The sequence below is a fragment of the Mesocricetus auratus genome, unplaced genomic scaffold (genome assembly GCF_017639785.1).
Source record: "Mesocricetus auratus isolate SY011 unplaced genomic scaffold, BCM_Maur_2.0 Super-Scaffold_100691, whole genome shotgun sequence".
Taxonomy (NCBI): domain Eukaryota; kingdom Metazoa; phylum Chordata; class Mammalia; order Rodentia; family Cricetidae; genus Mesocricetus; species Mesocricetus auratus.
In genome coordinates this window covers 33,184,143-33,207,121 of record NW_024429267.1, presented here as the reverse complement: position 1 = coordinate 33,207,121, position 22,979 = coordinate 33,184,143, and the positions used below count along the sequence as shown (strand labels likewise).

At 40.2% G+C, this 22,979-nt stretch overlaps 1 protein-coding gene across 1 annotated transcript in view; it reads right to left on the bottom strand.

The window, feature by feature from the left end:
- Nucleotides 1–22,979, bottom strand: part of Slc9a9 (solute carrier family 9 member A9) — a 534,247-nt gene that overhangs the window by 381,830 nt on the left and 129,438 nt on the right. The window contains exon 5 of the mRNA XM_040739467.1: nt 15,141–15,256. Coding sequence (XP_040595401.1) covers nt 15,141–15,256 — 116 coding nt within the window. The remainder of the gene's footprint in view (nt 1–15,140; nt 15,257–22,979) is intronic.

Here is a 22,979-nt window from a genome sequence, read left to right as displayed (position 1 = left end):
ACCCCTCCTCAATTCGGGGTACCCCAACAACAGTTCTATTATTTAATGTGTTATAATTTTCAGTATTAATACTAACCCCAACTATGTGCAGATTTTGTAGATAATGTATTGTACTTCTATATATTTTTGCTGCTGTTGCAGGAGCCAGCTCTTGGGCTTGAACCCAGAGCTTCATGCACACTAGGCAAGCACTATATCCTCAGCCCTTTGTGTACTTTTCATTTTGAGATGGTCTCACCAAGTTGCCCAAACTAGGCTTGAACTCACTCTCTAGCGTAGGCTGGCCCTGAATTTGTGGTCTTACTACTTCAGCCTCCTGAGTGGGTGGATAACAGGCTTGGATTTCAAGGCCCAGCTTAAAACAACAACAACAACAAACCTTAAAGCTAGCGGGTTTTGTATATTTATCTTATATCTAGGTACTTTACTAAATGTTACATTTAATATAATAGTTGTTTTAGATAGTGCAATGTTAACAAAAAACTGGTAGCTTTATTTTTTAACTTCTACTATATGTGACTTTTGCCCTACATCTCTTCCCCCTAGTTCAATGTCTGGAACACTGCCAGTATCTTATATCTGCCCCTCCAGAACCTCATCTGTCTTTATCTCCTTGCTCTCTGCATAGAACACTGACCACATAATGATAACAATAAGTCTCAAGAAGTCTCAAGGCCCTAGTGTCCAATTGTCTGTCCAGTGGGGAGTCCAAGGAGAAATCAAAAGGAATGTAGAAAGGTAAAACGGGAAATGTTGATGTTTATGTCTTGATTTTCACTGCAGTGTTACATGGAACTGACAGTGTCATTGAATAGAAGCTTCCCCTACAGTGAGAGACTCCACATGATTCCCCCATTTGGTTCACTGGGCCACTTTCTCCTCTTAGCCAAGGACACAGGGGTGAGAGCTATTGATAATACAAAGTATTAGAATTCTGTTTTATTCTTCAGACTTCCATATCCATTGCTTTGAAGAAAGTCTGCTACAAATACATCTTGGAATTATCCACTTTCAAGCTGTTATTTAAGATGATATAGGCTATTTGATTTTGGTAAATACTTTGAGTTACATTTTTTTAATTCATCTTTTAAACCTGGAATTCATTTTTAATGTTACAGCATGGTTTCAAATGCCTTTACCTCACAAATATGTCAGATGTTGTGTCCTCTTTACTATACTTATGAAGTAGAGGAAGTTTGTAGATTTGATGAAGACTGGCCATTTTTACAGCCATAGTGTATTAAGCTTAGTTAGTGGGGTGTTTTGTTGGTCTTTCTTTGTGTTCCTGGAGACTGAACCCAGGGCCTTGTTCATGCTGCTCAAGTGTTTCACCTCTTCAGTCCACTTAACATTACTATCATTTTGATGCATCTATTTATTTTATTGACATTTACTGATGGTTTCCTCTGAGACAGGCTAGACTTTAGCCACAGGGCATGCAGTAGTTGTCTCTGAATTTTTATAACTAACACTAATGGCTTCTATTTACAAGTGTTTTCTTTTGAACTCTAGTAAATTTACAAGTCTGAGGAGGGTGGATTTCAGCTTTCTGCAGTGCCTCTTTTCAGCAGCTGGATTTCAGCATCTTGCCATCTTTCAACAGGATGCATTCATGCCTCTTCATGGATTGCAATAGTTAACTTTTATTAGGATCCTTGGTCCTTTACAGTGAGATGCAGTTCAGCTATGAAACCATTTGACCATGCTGCCTTTGCAATGATAGACGTTTCATTATCTTTCTAATCTTTTGCTCCAGATTTTTATTTGTACCCAGAGAAGTTTATTATAATTTTGTTCATGGTTAAGGTTTTTTCCTTGTAAGTTGCCTGGAATATTACTTCGGGCACTGCACTAGCTGAGGGTCTGGCTCCTCTCCTTCGGGTTGTTGGTTATCCTTGTCTTCTCTGTCTCCAATGAAGCTTTTGCATGCTACATCTCTCTTTCCAGTTGTTCAGTGAGTTAACCCTGCACACAATTATCTGTTTGTTGCTTTTTCAATTTCTATTTCATTATTCAGGTTATTGCTCTTTATGAATTGTCATTTTCTGTTTATTTGATTTTTCTTTATCTGAGCTCCTATGTTAAGTTCTAAATTCCTTTATAGGTGAGGTTCTTCTTCAATAACAAATATACATATATGTAGATATATGTATGTATGTGTATATATATATTGTATTGTTTTTATTTAAATTAGAAACTATCTTATTTTACATATCCATCCCAGTTCCCTCTCCCTCACATCCTCCCATGTTCCCCCACCAACCCCATCTCATCCCCCTTCTGCTCCCCAGGGAGAATGAGGCCTTCTATGGGGGAATCATCAAAGTCTGTCACATCATTTGGGGCAGGGCCTAGGCCCAAAATATATTTAATGCCATAACATTTCATCTGATTGTCTATTTGGTGTGGCTCCAAAGTTCTTCTTTACTTTATATACTAGGCATTAAATACATACCTTTTGATTTCTTTCAATTTGTAAAAAGAGTTCTATTGTCTCCTTTGCTTTGTAGGCAATGCGATAAGAGACTACTACTAGCAAATCCTTTGTTGTTAAATTTGTTGGTGTTCCTTTGTGACAAAATACACAGCCAAGTTTTGAAATTTTCTTTGATTAACAAAAAGCAATTCTTCATTAGGAAGGTAAAGACCTATTAAATATCTCATATATCATGTTGATTAGTTACATTATTCAATCCATTACTTTTTATTTCTCTATTATATCTAATTCTAAAAGAGTTTATTGAGGGCACCCAGCATAATTATCCTTTAATCAAATGAATGCGTCCTGTTGAAATTGGTAAACATAAATTTAGCAGCTACAATATTGCATGCTCTGTGTTCTACCACCAGATATTACAGAGGGGAAGTCCAGTGGCATCCTGACTTCATTTTGTTGCGGTGATAAAACATTCAGACAAAAAGCGACTTGGGGGAGGAGGGGTTAATTTTTAGTTCGTAATCCCAAGTATGCAGTCCATCATTGTGGGAAAGTCATAGTGCAGGAAATAGAAGACAGCTGGTCGCCTCACGACACAGAGTAAGAACAGCTATTGATCGTCTCTCTTCTGCAGTGGATTCGAGGCCGTGTCAAGTGGACAATTAAAGGTTCCCACCACAAATGGCTTTATTGTTTTGTCTTTTACATTTGTATGCCATTGCTTTATTTAGCTTTCTCTTCCTCCGTGCAATTTAGGCATGCTGCCAAGACATCACTTTAGGATTCCTCATCAGTCCTGCTTGAAACAGGATGGACTCAAATAGATTTAATCTGAAGGGTTGAGGTTTTAATCAGTCCAGAAAAAATGCCTTGTTTGTATAATTATTACTTTTTAAAAAAAAAAAACCTCTCTCTATGCTGGTGCTCATATTTTTTATATGCGATGCATCTTGGCCTAGCCATCCAGTTACTGGTTTTATCTTCTTGGTTTACATATTTTAAAATGTTATTTTCTGGGGCTAGATAAGTGGCTCAAAGGGTAAGGATGCCTGCTTCTCCTCCAGCTGGCTTGAGTCCAGTTCTTAGCACCTATATTTGGCAGCTCACAACTGCCTATAACTCCAGCTCCAGGAGGTCTGATGCCCTCTTCTGGAGGAAATAGACACCTATACATGTGCCCCCCCAAAATAAAAATAAACAAATGTCTTAGATTTCCTTTTACACATTTCAGTTTTCTTTCTTTATAACCTACCACTAACTCAGGCTTTTATTACAATGGGTGATATTACTTTTCCATTCAGTCGTTACTTGGAAAAACCATAGGTCATGTCTGCACTTGGTCTTTTTAGCGGCCCTCCAAGATCACTGCAGTTTTCTTTTGACTGCTGGAGTAATTAGTATCCTGGGTGTGCACTCTGCTTGTCTGGGATGCTCTTCCTCCCTCAGGCTGCTAAGAAATCCTGTGCTTTTATTTTGCTTCTTGGCTTCCTGGAGCTTGAAAGTGTGGGAAGTCCCTCTATGTTAACAGTTCTCTAAGTGACAATGCTGAAGCAGCATGGCTAGCCCTTAGGCACCAAATGGAAGCCACCATGCTACCCAGGAACCAAGGAGGTCAAGTTCCCTAACATTAGGTCTATATCAACCTCTGTCATCTTCCTATCATGAACGGTCAAAATGCACAGGTTTACAACACACAATTTTCTTACATTTATGACCTTCCAGTCCCCACATGTAGCCTCCTTTACAGCAGGCAGAGGGATCTAAAGACTCACACTATTCACAACACAGAAAGCTCACTCTACAGGAACAACACAGAGCTCATGATTTTTGCCAGCACTTGGGAACATATGGGAAACAAAAGCTTGGGAAAGTCAGATAAGTGGAGAAACAAAAGATGGGGGAAACAAAATAAGGCTGCCGCTCTCCCAGAATTCACTGTGGACTCTAGGGAACCATCTAGAGTAATTGTATAGCTGTTTTAGTTGCTTCATTTCAAGCTGTGATAGAGTACTTCACACAACAAACTTAACAAAGGGTTTATTTTGGCTCACAGATCCAGGGTCAGTCTGTGGCAGGAGCATGAGGCGGCTGGTCACAGTGGATTCACAGTCAGGGAGTAGAGAGAGGCAAATGTTGATGCTTGGCTGGCTTTTTCTATGTTCAGTACAGGATCCAGTTGATGGAGGGGTGTCACAAATTCACAGAGGTCATCCTGTCCATCTGGAACCACCCTCTACCCTCATAGATGTACTTGAAGGTGTTTTCATGGTGGCTCTAAATTCTCTCAGGCTGGTAATAATGATTAAGTATCACCAGTATGAACATTTTAAAATATAGGATCTCATTAGGTACCCCAGGACACCCAGGAACCTGCTAAGTAGTCCAGGTTGCTTGTGGATCTCAGATTATCCTGCCTTTTACTTTCCAAGTGATGTATTATAGGCAAAGCTGTTCTTCCAGTTAGTAATGCTAGCTTTCAAATGATTGCTGTAGAGACAAATTATTTCTAAACCTTTGTTTGTTCTTTGTAAATAAAAAATGTTGGTATACACTATCTTTAAAAAGACTTTAGAAAAACATCCTACAACTTTATTATTTTAAATTATTTCTAAAAGCAATGAGCACATATTGTCTGGATTCTTGATCAAAGAAAGCAGATATAGTAAGTTTTATGGGGCATTTTGGGAAATTTTACCCTAATCACATATTGCTAATATTTAAGAGTTGTATTAGTATTAAATTATTACCATAGCAAACTGAAACTTTAATTTCTTAAGACAGCACAAATTTAGCATCTTATAGTTCTATAAGTAGATCTCAACACCAATCACAGAAGGATAAAAATTAAGGGAGGGTTACAATCCTTGCTGAAGGTTTGAAGGTGAAACAACCTTCATAGTACCAGTGCTTGAACCCGTGGTCTCCAGCTGATGGTGCTGTTCTGGAAGATTGTAGAATCTGTAGGAGATGGAACCTCTCTGGTAGAAGTGGATCACCTAAGCAGGCCTTGAGGTTTTTAGGGAAGCCCCATGTCCAGACCCAAAGTGGGATAGGACTGATGATAGAACGTGACCAGCTGCCTCACTCTCCTGCTGCATCACTTCCTTGCCTATTCTTTCTCTAGTTTTTGTTAGTTATTTTGTCATAATCCTAGAAAAGTAGCAGACATAGGCTGCAGGGGACAACCAGTTTCCTTGGACATTCCAGCTGGCAGTATCTACCTCTATTTCTTCTGTCACAGCTCCCCTCCTCCACTTTCAGCACCAACATTATCTCTCTGTGCCTTCTTTTCATACTCACATCTTCCTCTAATCAAAGCCAGGAAGGGGGTCTTCAATTTGTAGGGTCCCACATGATTAGATAGGGCAATTTTCTCAACTCCAGGTTCTTAACTTAATCACATATGCAAAGTCTCTTGTGCCAAGAAAGTTAATGTAATCATATTCGTAGGCTCTGGGGATTAGGGTTTTGCAGGGCCATTATTTCACTTACCACAAAAATTGCTTCGAGTATTTTAGGTGCAATGGTGGCACTGTGATTAAATTTAATACATGTCTATAATGGAAGTTTGTTTATGAAGTGTTCATTTGAACAATAGTCCAGAGAATGTCTGTATAATAGGAATGACTTAGAATAAGTACATAGGATAGGTTTGTTGCTAAAGATTTGGAATATATATATATTCCATCTTGCCATTCCTAATGAAACTAATAGGCCCAGAACATAAGGAATTGTGGTGGGTGAGCCTGATGGGGAAATCAACTGTCGCACTTAGAGGTATGACACCTACATGCCACTCATATATCCTGCTTGCGTTCTTATTACAGACAGAATGGACCATCTGGGAATCAAGTGAATAGATTAGCTGATAACAGCAGTGGATTCTGAGACTCTTTGCAAGTTTTTACAAGATTTTGAAAGTTTTTACAAGAGAATGACTTGTTCACCCTTGTACATGATTTTTAGATTCTTAGGGATAAAATGACATGCTCTAAATTTAATGGCAATATCTAAATGTAATGACAATATCTACATTGAAGGGCAACACTTTTATGAATCATTGTCCTCTACCAGTGGAAACAGACGTGAAAGTGTTGCTCGTGGGTTTAAGCAAGACCACCACCCTTTCCACACCACACTTCTGACTGTGACCTTGCAGCCCTCAAAGGAGAGCAGCCATACAAGGGAGATTCCACCAAGGATGAAGAGTTTAGTACTGTTGTCAGAAAAACAAGCACAAATGTGCACTCCTTGTTGTATTATACTTACGGCAACATGCCATCTCCATCTCCGTGCCATTGTAAAATAGTGACAACCAAAACACGTATCATCTCATTTACTCTCAAAGGCAAACCTTTAAATAAATCTTATCCCCATTTTGTAAGGAGAAACTAAGGCTCATGTAGCTCAGATTGAAGGCAGATTTAAACATTAGTCTGTCACTCCCTGCAGACTTTTCTTAAGCAATAATCAACATCTCTGCTATTTATTCACCACATGTCTATTTTGCACTCCATAGCAGCAAGCCTCTTCGTATTCTGAGGCATCTGTAAATGCTTTCTTACATATAGTCACTAAATGTCATTTATTGATGACAATGACAAATAAACGAATCATATTGAATACTGTGTTTTGCTTTGCTTAATTGGAGATCCAAACCAATAATCTACATCAGCTAGTTTTAAAAGCTAAACTTCATGAAGAGTTATGGGCTATATTTTCCCAACCAACTACATGAGTAGTCTCTATTGACTTCTTTTACATAAACATTTATTTCTGATATTGAGTTATCTAATTTAGGAACATCAAATGTCTCGACACACTTTGAAATGGGACTAACATAATGAAGACTGAGATTTGCTGGGTGTGTGACAAACTGTATCAAAATCAGTAATAGCCACACACACACACACACACACACACACACACACACACACAGCGGGGCGGAGATAGTCTGAGGCTGTTAGGCCTTTTATTTATGTTCTGCTAAGGAGAGGAACAGTTGAGATTCTCAGGCTGTTGATCATTGAAGCTGCCTTTCACCAAGTCAGAGGCTGCAGTATTTATGGGTTAGATGGCACATCTATGGTATTTAAATCATCCAGATATTTACTTCCTTTTCTCTTTGCTTTGCTTCTGAAGCATGGGTGTAAATTAGTTTATGGGTCACTATGCATTACAGTGGGAAAAAAGAGACTAGAAAAGAGATTGTAAGAAAGAAAATTTCAGACATGTTAGTTCAATTTCATAAATTATAAATTACCTGTATTTCAACAAAGGCCATGATGCACCTGGGGCCCCGTGTCTTAGTCACTGTTCTATTGCTTCACAGAGATGCCATGGCCATAGCAACTCTTATGAAAGAAAGCATTTAACTGGCGCTTGCTTACATTCAGAGGTTTAGTCCATGTGGTCATGGATGGAAGCATGGTGCTACCCAGGCAGACATGGTGCTGGAAAAGTAGCTTGAGAGTTATATATCGAGATCCACAGGCAGCAAGCAGAGAAAGACACTGGGCCTGGTTTGAGCACTTGAAATCCCAAAGACGGCCCCCAGTGATATACTTCCTCTAACAAGGCCCCATCTCCTATTGCCACTCCCTAATGACTAAGCGTTCAAGTCTTTAAGCCTATGGGGCCATTCTTATTCAAACCAACACACCTGTAAGAATGCCTGATTCTCGTATTCAACTTTAAATTACTGTGGTACTTTTTTATTAGGGATTATACATTTGGCTTACAGCCTTCGTCTTTGACATTGCTCTATTGAAGAAGCACTACTGAATAATGTAATGCAAGCCACACACATAATTTTAAAAGTTTTAGTGATCATATTTTAAAAAGTAAAGATGAACAGATGAAATTCATTTCATGTTTCAGGGGCACAGCACCTGCCTAAGATGCCTAAAGCCCTGGGTTTGATTTCCAGCACCACAAAAACAACAAAGAAATTATTAATGAAGTATTTTTAATATTAAGTCCTTGAAACAGAGGGTGTATTTATGCTTATAGTACATATTGACTGAACCTATCACATTCTAAGTGTTTAGTAGCCATGCATATTTTGTAAGCTACCAGACAAGACTGTAGACCACCTCCTTAGCTAATGTGACCCAAATGCAAGACTGGAGTGATTCTCCTGGTAAAAACAGCCAAGTCTATGAAGTCAGAGTTACCCTCCAGCTTTGAGTTCTGATGTAATGCTTCCAGAGCTCAAAGTGCTGCAGCTGTGTTTGAGTCTCAGTGCAGCTGCAGCATATACAATGAAGACATTTTAATCCAAAGAAGAAATAGAGAAATGGATGGAGTACAAAGATGCACAGATTACACATGCTCCAATGGGCAACTTTCTCTGGACCTGCAGGAAGGCATCACTCTTGTCAAATGCCAGGATGAGTTTCTAGAGTTCTCTGGTGATTACTTAATACATGGCATAATGGGTGAAGTCTTATTAAGTATTACCTTATTACTTTGAGTATCTTCCAACCTGAAATGCCTACATCATTATTACATTTCCTCAGTCCAGGAACCATGGCTTGCCCTTCTCAGAAAAGTGTCAACCTGACTACCTGGCAGGGAGAAAGGAATTCTATCTACTTGGTTAGAAAAGAAAGGCCCACATTTTCATTTTAGTTGATTGTAACATTTTAGAGGACAGAAACAAATGTTTTATATACCGAGTTTGACTTGTACCTCATGTCCCTGTCCTTTCCAGGGCCATGACACATCTGATTACTGACAGTGACCCCGATGTTAGACTGCTTCACATTTCAAATTCAGAGGAGATTCTTCTCTGTGCTCCAGACTCTGCTCTAACAGTTCCTTCCACAAATACACTCATTAATTAATTTATTGAAAACCCACTGTTCCAGACAGTAGACATACTACCATTAAAAGATACGTGAAAAGTCCTCCTACCTAGAGAACAGATCATCAATAATTAGATAGATCAAGAGAAAAAGCTAATTGGTGCTTGTAGGTACTCTTCAGATAAATATAGCAAGGGACTAGGGTTTCGAGGTGACGAGGATGAGAGGTTCTTAATAAACCGGGCAGAGCTAACATTACTTTAAAGGTTGTAGGAGAAACTTGGGCTGGCCTATCCAAGCCGCAAATGTCCTGGCTAGCCTCCATGAGCATGTGTGGCAGGAACTTCCTCCCTGAGACAAGCCTGTCTATACCCTGGAGACTGCTGATGAAGAGACATGTCACCAGAGACACCAATGAGTAAAGGGTAATGCAGCGGAGTCAGCCACCTGAGCCACTGGGATCTTGGGAGGGGGTATAGAGGCAGGTCTAACTTCATGACTCCCAGTGCCTGCTGGTGCTGCATCTTCTCACCCCCTCCCCCAAGGGGTGTCTGAGCTAGGTAACCCACAACAAAAGGTGACACTTGAGCAGGGTCCTTAAGGAAGGTGGAGTAAGGAGAGTGAGACCACAACAGAACCCAGAACCAGTCATATTCAAGGCATGTGGCTCTGCTGGGGGCGAGTGGGGTCTCCATGGTCCTCAAGGACACTCGAGGACACCTGTCTTATCTACCACATTTGAAAGGGCATTGAGATCTCAGTCAAGGTCATCATCCTGGGTGGTCTAAATGTACCAAATGGCCCCAACTCAGTGCAGGAAGAACCAGTAGGAGAGAGAGAGACCAGTAGGAGAGAGTAGCCTTTTGCTACTGTGTTTAAATTTCTTTGTCTTTGCCCCATCTTTTTGATCTCCTTATTTTGAATGTATCTGAAGAAAAGCTGCCTCACACACTGCGTGGATGCCCCTGTAACCTGCCTAGCCTACACAGTAGTCTGTCCCAAGTTATCTGTTCACTGTCCCAGTCATTACCCATTGCAGCAGTAAGAGAAAACTAATCAAATTATGGTCAAATCATCATAGCTAAACTAGGAGACTTACTAGTCAGAGTAAACCAAACCTAGCTAGAGAGAGTCTGAAACAGGCAGGAAGAATTAGAGTCTTAATGTGTGCTCATTTAATAGATACATGAGTAGGTAGTAACCCCTGGTTCAGATGCAGCTAGCTGGGAAAGGACTCATTTAAAGAAGACCAAGAAACGTCAGGCCTGGAGAGTACAGGTTCTCTTTCATAAATTAGTGAGTCATGAGAATTTAGGCAATAAATGAATAATTGTGGGGTAAGATTAAGTGTTTTAAGGTTATTGAAGATCTTAAATTACACCAATTTAGCAGAGAGTGGGTTCAATGCATTTAATATAACAATTAGCTCTCAGTAAAGGAGGGAAAGTGAGGGCTCCTCCTTATATGAAGCAGGCTTCTGCTGGGTGAAATCATGGCCACATTTGCTGAGTGGGGTTAGAACCCCAAACTGGCTTTGGGTTGATTTTACATTTTCTTTAAACTAGAGTTCATTTTCAAAGAAATCTCACAAAAACAATCACGGGCCACTAGAGCTGGAAGGCTGTGAGGGCTGTGGTCAGTACTTTGTGGTTTACGGATGAAGAGGCAGTGTCGTTATCTGAAAACTCAAGAGGTGAAAAGGCAGGAGACTGCGTATCTTCTGCCTGCAAGGATCTGTGAAATCATAGGAAGTGAAGCAGCCGCCCGAAGTGGCACAACCGGCCCACGCCAGACACAGGAGGTGGACTCGGTTCTCTGCATTTTCCTACTGGCTGCAAGCCAGTGTGAGATTTTAAAGGACTCTTCTGCTTAGTTGACAAAAGGCACCTAAGTAATCATTTACTACGCGGGATTGCCCACCCATCATTTCTGTCCATTTTCTGTGTTCTTCACACAGAACCTTGGGAATATCAACAGTAACAGAAGGGACAAAGCTTGAACACAACTCAAGTGTGCTTGGAGACAGCCCAGTTAGTCAGAATTCAGCAAACTCAGGCTGTAGCAGTTAACTCACTGTTGAGACCAGGAAACAAAGGATGCCGTGCCTTGCAACACGCACATTTGGGTAAAGGTGACCTGAAATCTGACCCAACACTGAAAGACGGAATGTTCATATTGAATCGAAGAGTGTATACTAGAAAAGCACTAGGGATGAAATCCTTTGTCTTGAGCTTATGCTTCTAGTGGTTGCCAAGCCACCTCTGCATTTCCCTGGGGCATGTAATGTAGTGTAGAATCATTCTGGAAAATGCAATGCAACTCTCTCAGCAGTGATGGACTAGCCAAGCTGTCCCGCACCCTGGGGGGTGGAGCATTCTATCTCTTTACACTGCATGGATCTCTGGTTCTCTCATCTACATCTTGGGCTCCAAACCAGAGTTTGAAAATATATCCTTATGTCCCCTTCACATGTAAATAAATGTTCAGTCTTACTAGTAATAAGAGAAATGCTTGGGCAGGCCACAGGGACATGTAAATCCCTTAGCCCATGGGGAACCCTAAATTTGCCTTGGCATGTCTGTGAGGAAAATGAACCTCCATAGATCACTAGCATGAATGCAAACCAGTCCACAGTTCAGGGGAGAATGTTAGTATCTAGGAATATCTATTTCTAGAAATCAATCCCAAGGACACACTGGAAACACATAGAAAGCTGTTCATTTAAGAGCCATTAATTGCCGCACAATTGCTAATTTAAAAGTACAAGAAAACACCCTGGAATACCCATTGATAGGAGAGTGGCTAAATAGTAGCCTATTGTGTAGCTGTAAAAGGGAACGAGGAAGATCTTTAGATGCTGCCAATGTCTAAACGCTGCTCATTAAACAAAGTTAAGACAAAGAGCGAGTGTAATACGGGGGAAGGGGTGTTTATGCTTGCATGTACACCTAAATTTAAAGGTGGAAATGTAATCCAATAACCATCAAAATATCCCAAAAGTCAGGGCAGAGGGAATGGGGCTAGCAGCTAGGCTCTCTACCTCCACCATGGTTTTTCATTTATGAATCTTTGGGATATTTAATCTAATTTTAAAACAAAACAAAACAAAACAAAAAAAGCACAGTGCAACAGAAGAACATTATTGTGATTGACTTGGGGCTTAACCACACATCAGAATAATTTCAAGTGATTTAAAAAAAAGAACAACTTTTAACTGCATCCCAGTGGGGTATACTCAAAGGCTAAAAATAACTACAAGAAATCTTAAGTAATTTTCAGTTGCTATATTTTTAGCATTAATGTATGTGAGATCATTTTGAGAGTATATATTTTAAGCAAGTAAAATTATATTAATGTGGTTGGAGGAAGAAAAAGAAGCAGAAGAAAAATGCAAATGTAAATTAAAATTCATGGCATCACAATAAAATTTCTACAATCCTAAAACTGAGCTGCAAATATTAAAAGGAATTTCTGGTAGAACTTTGCCTAAACACAGAGGTTTAAAAAGAATGACCTATTCAATAGCAATCAAAACAGTTGCAAAAGTGATCCTTAAACCAATTTTCTTCTTAAAAGATTCAAGGCTCCTAGGAGAGATGGCTGATTTTTAAATTGAGGGACAGAAGTCATAGAATATTAGACCTACCTAAATGCAAGCAGTTTATCAAAGACCATGAAAGTCATGCTAAGAAGTTACATCAGAAACCTGAAGACTGCCCTCCACCCCTGCCCTTGTGAAAATGTAATGTTTTAACCATAGGACGGAAAAAGCCAGCATAGGCTGAAATATAACAGCTGTGTTAAAATACACACGTTCAGAGAGATGTGTTTTAAAGACCTGTCTTGCAAGTAACATGTGGAGGATGCCATGGAAACAACACATTATCTTGGATTTTAGTAAGTTAAAGGAAATAATCAGTCATTTGTCTTGCTTGATTCTTGTTGTTTGTTTATATTACACCATGGAGTGCTCAAATAGCTGAACAATGAAATTCCTTTGAGGAGACTATATTGCATTAAGTAGTGACCATCATGAGACCTGGGGAAGCCAGTGGGTTGATGGGAACTGCAATCTGTAGCGCTTGTCAGATGCCTGTGCTTAGGGGTTGCTGGGCTCCCTGTTAAATTCTGACATCTGAGGTTGAGCCTGAGAGAGTTCTGGTATACCTCATCTGACACCAGCACTGCTGGTCAGGGTGTATTGGCTGCTACCATCCACTGGGTTTAGTAGATATAAATGTTTCCACAGAACAACCCCAGGCAAAGTAACTCTGAGCAGAGTGGAGTAGAAGAAAAACAACTACATTATCATATCTAAACATACATAATGAGCATTATCCAAGCCTAAAACTGACAGAACATCGTCCATTCGGACCATGAAGAGGGAAATGGCTTCTTTATTAATTACAAATTTAGGCTTAGTCTGGTCTTATCTCTTTTAAGAGGAAACTTAACTGAATGGATAACTATGGATTACTTTTACTTCCTGACACATCTACTCCAGAGCAAAGTCCTGATGCCCTAAATATCACAAATGGAAACCCAGTCCTTCTCATATGGTTCCTTGATGTCTTAGTCAGGGTTACTATTGCGGTGATGAAACATCCTGACCAAAACAACTTGGGGAAGAAAGGGTTTATTTGGTTTACACTTCCACATCACTGTTCATCATTGAAGAAAATCATGACAGGAACTCAAGCAGGGTAGGAACCTGGAGGCAGGAGCTGATGCAGGAGGCATGAAGGAGTGCTGCTTACTGGCTTGCTCAGCCTTCTTTCTTATAGAACCCAGGACCACCAGCCCAGGCGAGACCCTGCCAACAATGGGTGGGGCCCTCCCCCATTAACCACTAATGAGATAATGTCCTACAGGATTGCCTGCCTATAGCCCAATCTTACGGAAACATTTTTTTTCAGTTGAGACTACCTCCTCTTTGATGGCTCTAGCTTGTACCGAGTTGGCATAAAACTAGCCTGCACACCCTCTGTGAGCATTCTCTTTCATTTCACCATATAAGAAACTCATTTCATTCCTCTGGTGCATTCTGGTAGACTTTGCTAGAGTGGCAATCCAGAGATGTGATAAATTAACCTGACAGCTGATTCACCAGTCACCACTTGTCTTCTGCTGTGATGTCCCCAGCATCATTTTTAAAGTAATCATGATAGGAAAAGGTTGAACCCAATTCTGATTAAGCCTCTAGCTTTAACCATAAGAAACACTGGGCACATGGGGACATTGCCACTAATTACATGTCATCTTTGGATACATTTTGTATAAGCTACTAACAAACCAGTAATGATAATAATGACAAGTGAACTGAGGATATTTAAACAGTGACTGGAGGTTTCATATTATTAAATCATGATCAGTTGTAAGTCTTCTATTGGCAACAATTTACTATAATGCAATACAGTCGTAATAAACAGGAGTGGCTGGAGAACATGTGTTCATATTTGGCTACTAACGGCTAGAGGGCAATCATCTTTAATCCCTACCCTTGACATGTTTAAAAAGTTCTGCAGCAGTTTTAAAAGAATCTTTAAACTATTTACTTCAACAGATTTTCAAAAGTAGATATATTGAATAGAGGCAAATTTAAGGACAACAGCTTAGAATGGCTCTAAACTGGAGAGCAGCCATAATGGCTTTAAAAAATCCCTTCTACTATGGAGATTGCTTTCTGACCAATTTCTTGGGAGCTGTCAGATATCACCTATATCTTGCCTTTTCTTTTTTGACTTTTTTATTTAATTCACTTACAGATGTGTCAACAGCCTGTGATGAGGAATGAAGAATTATTACCAGGGAGACTAGATGACTGCCTGTAGAGAAACGGTCAATTTAAATGTTTGACTCTTCAAAAAAAAGAAAGGCATTATTTGAACAGTTACCTGGATCTGTAGCAGACATCAGTGAACCAAAAAATAAACAGTCAGTGAAATGGAAGTCCCCACTCTTCAGCTGGCCGGCATACACCATGATCTTCACAAAGCCATACATAATTAACCTGCAGAAGAGAAACAGAAAACATTTAAACATCAAACTGGATCCTGTGTAAACCCATGCTATCTCAGAGAACATTCTACCATGCTTTCTGGATATGTACCACACATAATCCACCAATCCTGCCAACTCATGGCCACTATTCTCTCTCAGCTCTGAACAGTACATTCACTGAATTCACAATCCATTCACCTAGCAAATGGTAACAGAATATTTGATAGCATATGCCATGGAAAATAAGGTAAGCTTCAAAGATGTCAAAAATTGTCAAACACAGCACAACAAATCATGCCTACAGACACAGGAGCTGTGTTGATGTCTGCAAATGGATTTCTTTCCAGTTTTTCTTGTTTTATCTGCTAGGGATATCAGGAAAGGGTCTGTCACTGTAGTGAGAGGACTGCTGACTGCTTGTAGCCACAACACAGCCAAGCAGCCCCTTTACCACATGTATGTCTGTCTTGTCCTGATGTCAGGACAATTCTGGCTTTGGGTGGAGAAGCACACACAGCTTCGACAGCATTGAAGACAACACGGAAATGACTACATATTTGGTTTTTCAACAGAAGATACCCTTTAAAGAAGATTTAAAGGGTAACTAAATATCTCTACAACATGGAATGCAGTGTCTCTGGTTCAAGATTTGCCATGCTATCATTTTAAAAGAAAGTCAGTCTCAGAATCTGTGAAGTCTGTAAATTAAAATCCCAGTCGCATGGGTAGAGTACCTCCCTTTGTGCCTCCAAAGGGAAAAGCAATGCAGGCTCCTATCACTGCTGCTGGTTGCCCACCAGAACTAGATGCCACACAGTTTGGTTGCAGAACACAGAAAGCCAAGCTGAAAGTGAGCTGGAAGCTCCCTGTCTGCCAGCTGGTTTGCAAAGTGCTGGAAGGGTCTGTCTACCACTGTTATCAACAGTCTTACTCAGCTGTGGACCCTGCAAGCTACAGTACCAACCTCCCAAGCAAGAAGTGCCCACTGCTGAGACAGTTGCATGACTTTGAGGGGATTACCAACTGTTTTCCGATTGAATTTGAGGACTGTTTGACTGGAGGAAATTCACATCTGGTACTATAAACCAGGTCAGAAGCCTGTACTGAGTCACCGAGTGGCTGAGAGTACATTGCATGAGACAACATTACTATCATGGAAAACCTAAAGCTATTCTCTGGGTAAAACCAGAAGAGAAATGGATTAAGTTGCCCATGCTCCTGTAAAAAACACATCACCCATACTTTTTCTCTAAGTAACTTTAATTAAGCTTATTCACCAAAACAAGAAATGATAATAATCTAAAATAAAATTAAGTAAAAGTGCAAAGGGAACTGAGAAAGGGAGGGGATCAGCTGGAGAGGGAGGAGACAGGAGAGGGCACTGGGGAGGCTAATATAACCAAAATGCATCATACACATGTATGAAAATAGCACTACCAACCCACTATTATATTTAATTAACATATGCTAATGAAAACTTTAAAGTTATTTATTTACTTATTTATTTATTTAAAGGATTGATTTTTGCTTAAACCCCAATAGAGAAAATACAGAGATTAGTGAACTAACCCTTGGTACCAACATAATTTAAAATCAGCAACAGTCCTTAGAAACTGCAGACCATCCAATCTCTAGACAGATGTTGAAATCCTCACATGTGCTTGCAATTTACTTTTTTAAAAATGTGCTGAGGCTGTGAGCATGGCAAAGAAATGGCTAAATGCCAGCTATTAGAACTTAACGGTTTCCACAGTGATACAAACACTTTCAATTCTGTTAAGAGAACTATCTCCTCAAGGGGATATTTCAGACAGAGCTGCATTTGAACAGTCACTATCATATTCAACCTATATGATTCAGGGTATTATTAAAACTGTCTAGCCCTCAGTACCTCGATTCATCAGATAAGGTAACAATAATGGCCCACAGAGATGTTCGAGGATGAATTAAAGAAGCAACGTCTGGTGTCCAGTGCTCTTAGCCCTCTCAAGGAGCTGCTTCCTACATCTCCCTGAGGGTAGAGATGGGAAGCATTTGTTTACAGTCTCTGTCTCTTCACCTGCTTTAATTACATTAATCTACAGTGGATCCTGTAAGGTCAACAGTATTTACACAGTGTGATGCAATAACCTATTTAACATGGCAAATTAAGCAGGATGCTAAAGTTTGAATTGAGATAGCCTGGTTCTAATGTCAGGCTTTTTAGCCACCATAATGTGTTACCTGAAGAATGGCTTTATGTTTTCCACTACACTAATAAACTGTCTCATGCACTGGACTCTTAGCCATGCCATTAAGTAATCATTCTAGACAGTCTAAGGGGCAGGATTGAAATATTATTAAAAACTTGAGGCTGACACCATCCTCTGGACTGAACTATTAAGTGGACCCACAATGAGCTAGAGCTAAGACACTCAACATGACTTTGCAGAGTGTGGATTCCAGGGTGGGAACTGACTCTTAACTAGATCAAATGTACTCAATATTAGTAAACACTATTCCAATAGGGTATGACCACAGGAGCTGCAAATACCCCCAAAGTCTGGGGACACAAACTGACTGCCAAATACAAAATCTCACAGCAAATCCAAGGAATTTCATTCTACTTATTTTGTTGTTGTTCAATATATATATTTTATTGAATACCTACTATATCAGGTTCTCTACTAGAAATTAATGAACCAAGATCTGTGCCTTCATTGACCATACGGTGATGGGTGATGGTCTCCTGTATATATGTTTCTTTTATTGGTTGATAAATAAAACACTGATTGACCAGTGGCCAGGCAGGAAATATAGGCGGGACTACCAGACGACCAGAATGCTGGGTACAGGAAAGAGAGGATCAGCCAGAGGGAGACACCATGTAGCTGTTGGGAAGATAGGATGCCAAAAGTCCTCTGGTAAGATAAAACCAGGTAGAAATACATAGATTAGTAGTTATGGTTTAATAATTAAGAGAGAGCTAGCCAGTAAGAAGCCTGAACCATCGCCCAACAGTTTATAATTAATAGACGCCTCTGTGTGTTCATTTGGGGCTAAATGGCTACGAAACCAGGCAGGAAAGAAACTCTGGCTACAATATGACTTAATGGGATGGACAAAAATGAAAATAATTAGAAATGTAAAAAATTTCTGTTATCAGCATCATTCCCTTGGTTGGAATCTGCAAGTATGGTCAGCCCCATGACATTGGACAATAACAATTCAGCCCGTTTTCACACCTCGGCTTCACAAATCTCCTTTCTCATTTGAACTGAACTTCAGACACTGAGCACGACCAGGCTGCAGAACTGTGACTAATATCATGCACTATTATCATATCCCTGAGTTCTGTATCTACTAGCTGATTTTACAGAAGAAGAAACTCAGAGTTGAAATATACTTACCATACATTGTTCAGAAGCCATTAATTTGGAAAAGAGAAAACTACACGCTACCTGTTACCTATGCTTGGTGAAACTAAGAGGAAGCTAAAAGCCGTGTTTGTACAATTGCTAAAAACAAAACTGATGTCCTTATATATGGCAATTCACCTTACAAAGCACTGTTAAAGTAGTCTGTATTTCATCAAATGTTTCTATGAATATCAATAAATTAATCAAATCTGTTCTGAAACACATGCATTTAGTTTGCTTCATATCACAAGTACTTATGACAGCAACAGTTCAAAGATGGTTATAGCACATCTGACTGACCAGTTCTCAACCATTAAAATTACGTACAAGGATATTGTGGGTACAGAAAATTTATTACGATTTTAATAAATTTAATAAGTGAATGAAAAACTTTTTGAAGTTGTGTAAATTTAGGTATCAGCCCAAGCAGAAAAACCGAAAGCACGTGTCCTAGCTAGGTTTTGTTAACTCAACACAGGCCAGGGTCATCTGGGAAGAGGACACATGCTTCCATCAGATTGGCTTGTAAGGAAATCTGGGGGCAGGATTTTCTAGATTAGTAATTTGTGTAGGGATCTCAGTCTCCTTTTAGTGGTGCCACCCCATTAGTGCTCCCCACTAGTGCAAGGAAGTGAATACTATTCCTCCATCATCTCTGCTTCAGGTCCTGCCTCCTGGTTCCTGCTCTGACTTCCCTCAATAATGGACTGTCATGTAGAAAGTATAAGCCAAATACATCCTTTTCTTTTATTATAATCTGTTCTTATGTCAACTTGTCACAGATTAAAATCTCCTGGGTAGGGGGAGCCCCCCCCACCATGCTCCAAGGAATTGCCTTGATTGATGTGTAATGACCCACCCTGACTGAGGCAGCACCTTCAGCTACTTATCTGGGGGGCCAGAAGCAAGGCTGCTGGTGTGGCCTTCCATCGTGTCAGTGAGTTGATTTGCTCACTGTTTCTGCCTTCACTAACAGCAGAACCCAAGTTTCCAAGCTTTCATCTTGGATTAAGGACCAACAGCTCTCCAAGCACTTTCCAGACTTCTAATGCTGAACTGGGACTCCTGAGAACCCAGCCTTGAGGACTGTGTAACAGGTGGTCATCTCTCCAGTAAGAGACAGCTATTCTGGGACCACTTTTGGATGTTGAGGTGCCTATCCCCAAACACAGAGTGCCAGGTTCTCATAGTCTCAGGTGTAATCTGGCTGTTGTAATTGGTGAGGAGTGGAGGAAGTCCTGAGGGTATGAGGTCCTGTGGATGGATGGATGCTGTTGACATAGACACAGTCATATCAAGGACCTCAACTCCACAGGAATGGCAAAGCTCTACCAGGTAAGACCCAGGAGGAAATGACAAATCCTTCCTTGGGGATTTAGGATATAGGTATTGACAATGTGTGCAGAAAATGTCTACCATAGTTTTCTCCTCCTGGGTGTTGTCAGCCTGAAGACTGCTCTCCCGCTTCATGCTACGCTTCTGGGGTGCTGCATTTTCTCTATCTGAGAGCCCAGACCACCTGATCCCAGCTTCCTGTCCCTGTGTCTATTTGCCTGCCATTCCCTCTCTGCCCCAGTAAAGGCCTAAGTCCCTACATCCCTCTCCCTGACTACCCCACACCCAGACACCCCTACCATTCCACCCACCCCTGCATCTCCCAAAGTTGTTTTTGGTCATGGCCTTTCTCACAGCAATAGAAAGCAAACTAGAACAGCACAGGATCCATTATTACTGTTAATAGCAATTACATAAAAGGAATTAAATGTGAACTTTTCTTCTGCTTTACTGCATTTTTCCAATTCTTTTACAATAATAGCCATGGTAGAAACAAACAATAATGCACATTAGTGAGTTCTGTTACAGACAATAGATAGTCATTGTGCTATTTAATCCTCACAGTCCTCTGAGGAAGGCATTGTAATTATCCCCTTCACAAATGAGACAATCAAGAGTCGCAGAGGTTAAATAGTCACACAGCGAGCTTCCGTTGGCTGGGTGGACAAACACAAACGCTTAGCCCAGCTTGGCAACGCTTGGGAATACTTGGTGAAATCAGGGTGTGGGTAGGGATGCACACACATTTGCTTTAAAAATGTAAATTAATAAGTTACTCTAGATGAACCACTGGACAAAGGTAATTATAATCAGAGTTACTTCCTTGAATTAACATACTAAATAAATAAAGCAATGCAAAAAGAAAAGCTCATTTTGGTCACTTTAACTCTTACGGCTCTCTAACAAGAGCTACTATTGCTGCTAACTGTAATAAGTTATTCTTATTATGCTCTTCATATACTGGCACACCATTGTCATGGCTACATTGTCATTAATAAGACAATTAGTTATGATCACATCAACCGGGAGGCTAGAAAGTGAACTCATTAGCAGCCATATATTTTTATAGAGTGGTGTGCTCTATCAGCACTTCACAGAAACCCTTTCAGGTGTCTCAGAATGGCAAACCTGAGACGGGTTGCCCGGGGTCACTTCAATTAGTGGCCTTCCAGGTGATGGGTGGACAATGGCAGGAGCTGCCTCTTCCAGCACAGCTGTTGATAACACTGATGTCAACTTGGGCTCCCACAAGAAGTGTGGATGCCCACTTTGTGCTATTCTTTGGGAAGTGGAGCACAGGAGCTACGGAGACCACAGGGTTGGGAATCTATGACAGTGACTAGAGTAACAAAATGGCAGTATGTCACTTGCTGTAATGGAGGGCACTAGGCAACAGAGTCGGGGGAAGTGCTCAGCATACTTTACTGAGTGGTCACGATGCATGTGCTAATTTTAAATTTCTTCATCTTGTCTCACACTCTCTAAACCACACACCTGAAGGCATGCTGAGAAAATGTTTCAAAACAAAAAGTTCCAGAGTGTTCAGTTGCTTGAATAATTTCAAAATATGTCATTTTAATCTCCATATTTTAAAAAGTTTCTGTCCTCCTTTTCTTTTCGAAAAATAACCATCACCAAGCTCTGTCTACATCACCAAGAAAGGAGGATTTTTTGCATTGAACTCCATGGGTTATTTTTATTACACTCTAAAGGATCACATATCTGCCTGAGCACAAGAAACAGGCAACTACGTAGAATTCACTCACTAGTGTAGAAATCTGGGACCCATAGGCCCCAGGATCAATGTGCGCCTGAATTTCTGAAAAATTTTTAAAGATTTATTTTATTTATAATTTTGTGCATATGAATCAGGCTTTGTTTTTTTGGGAGATGGGCACCAACCAGCTCCCAAATCATGACACAGAGACTTATTATTAGTTTTGAAAGGTCAGCCTAGCTTAGTCTCGTATCTGGCTAGCTCTTTTAACTTAAATTAACCTGTTTCTCTTTATCTACTTTTTGCCTGAGGGAGTTTTACCTTTCCGTCTTTAGGTCCTACTCTGTGTCTGCTGGATGGCAGCTGTCTGGTTGGTCCCAGGCATTTCCCTCTCTTTCTTCCTTGCTTCTCCTTCTCTTCTCTCATTCTTCTCTCCTATTTATGATCTCTTCCTGCCAGCCCCACCTACTCTTCCTGCCTAGCTATTGGCTGTTCATCTTTTTATTAGACCAATAAGGTGCCTTAGACAGGCAAGGTCAAACAAACACAACACATCTTTACATAATTAAACACACATTCTTACGTCATTAAACAAATGCAGCACACCTTTACACAGTTAAAGTAATATTCTGCAGCCTACACTAATTTAACACATCTTTATATAGTTAAAATAATATTCTAAAGCATGTTTAGGTGCATTCCTATATGTGAGTATGTGCACACTAGTGCAGGAACCCATTGAGGAGTCCAGAAAAAAAGGTGGACCCCACATATCTGGACTTACTAGCAGTTGGGAGTCACTCAATGTGGGGCTGGAGATCATCTGGAGAGACAGTGCCCACTCTAAAGCCCTAAGCTGTCCCTTCAGCCCATGAATTTCTGAACTCTGTGCCTAAATGTTTTCCTTTGAATTTGCATATTTTCCTATTTATTTGTTCATGTGCTACAGGGTTTCAGTATCCCATTTTGTTTTTACGGAGGCATACATTTAATAGTAATATCCCACTGGAGAACTCACAAGTCCTTAGAGTTTTGTTGCACAGGATTGGGACTTCCAGCTAATGTCATTCATTTCATCACTCAGGAGTTCATAAATCTGAACACTAAACTTCTTCATTCAACAAATAATTACTAGTAGATATTATTCTTGCTCTCAAGAAGATTACTCTTAGAGTACAACTGTTCATCAGTTCATTTGTATCTTATATTTTATCCACATTGTGGCTAAGTGTTCTAGATAGAAGACAACTTACATACACAACTCTGAGTTCTGGGGAAATCTG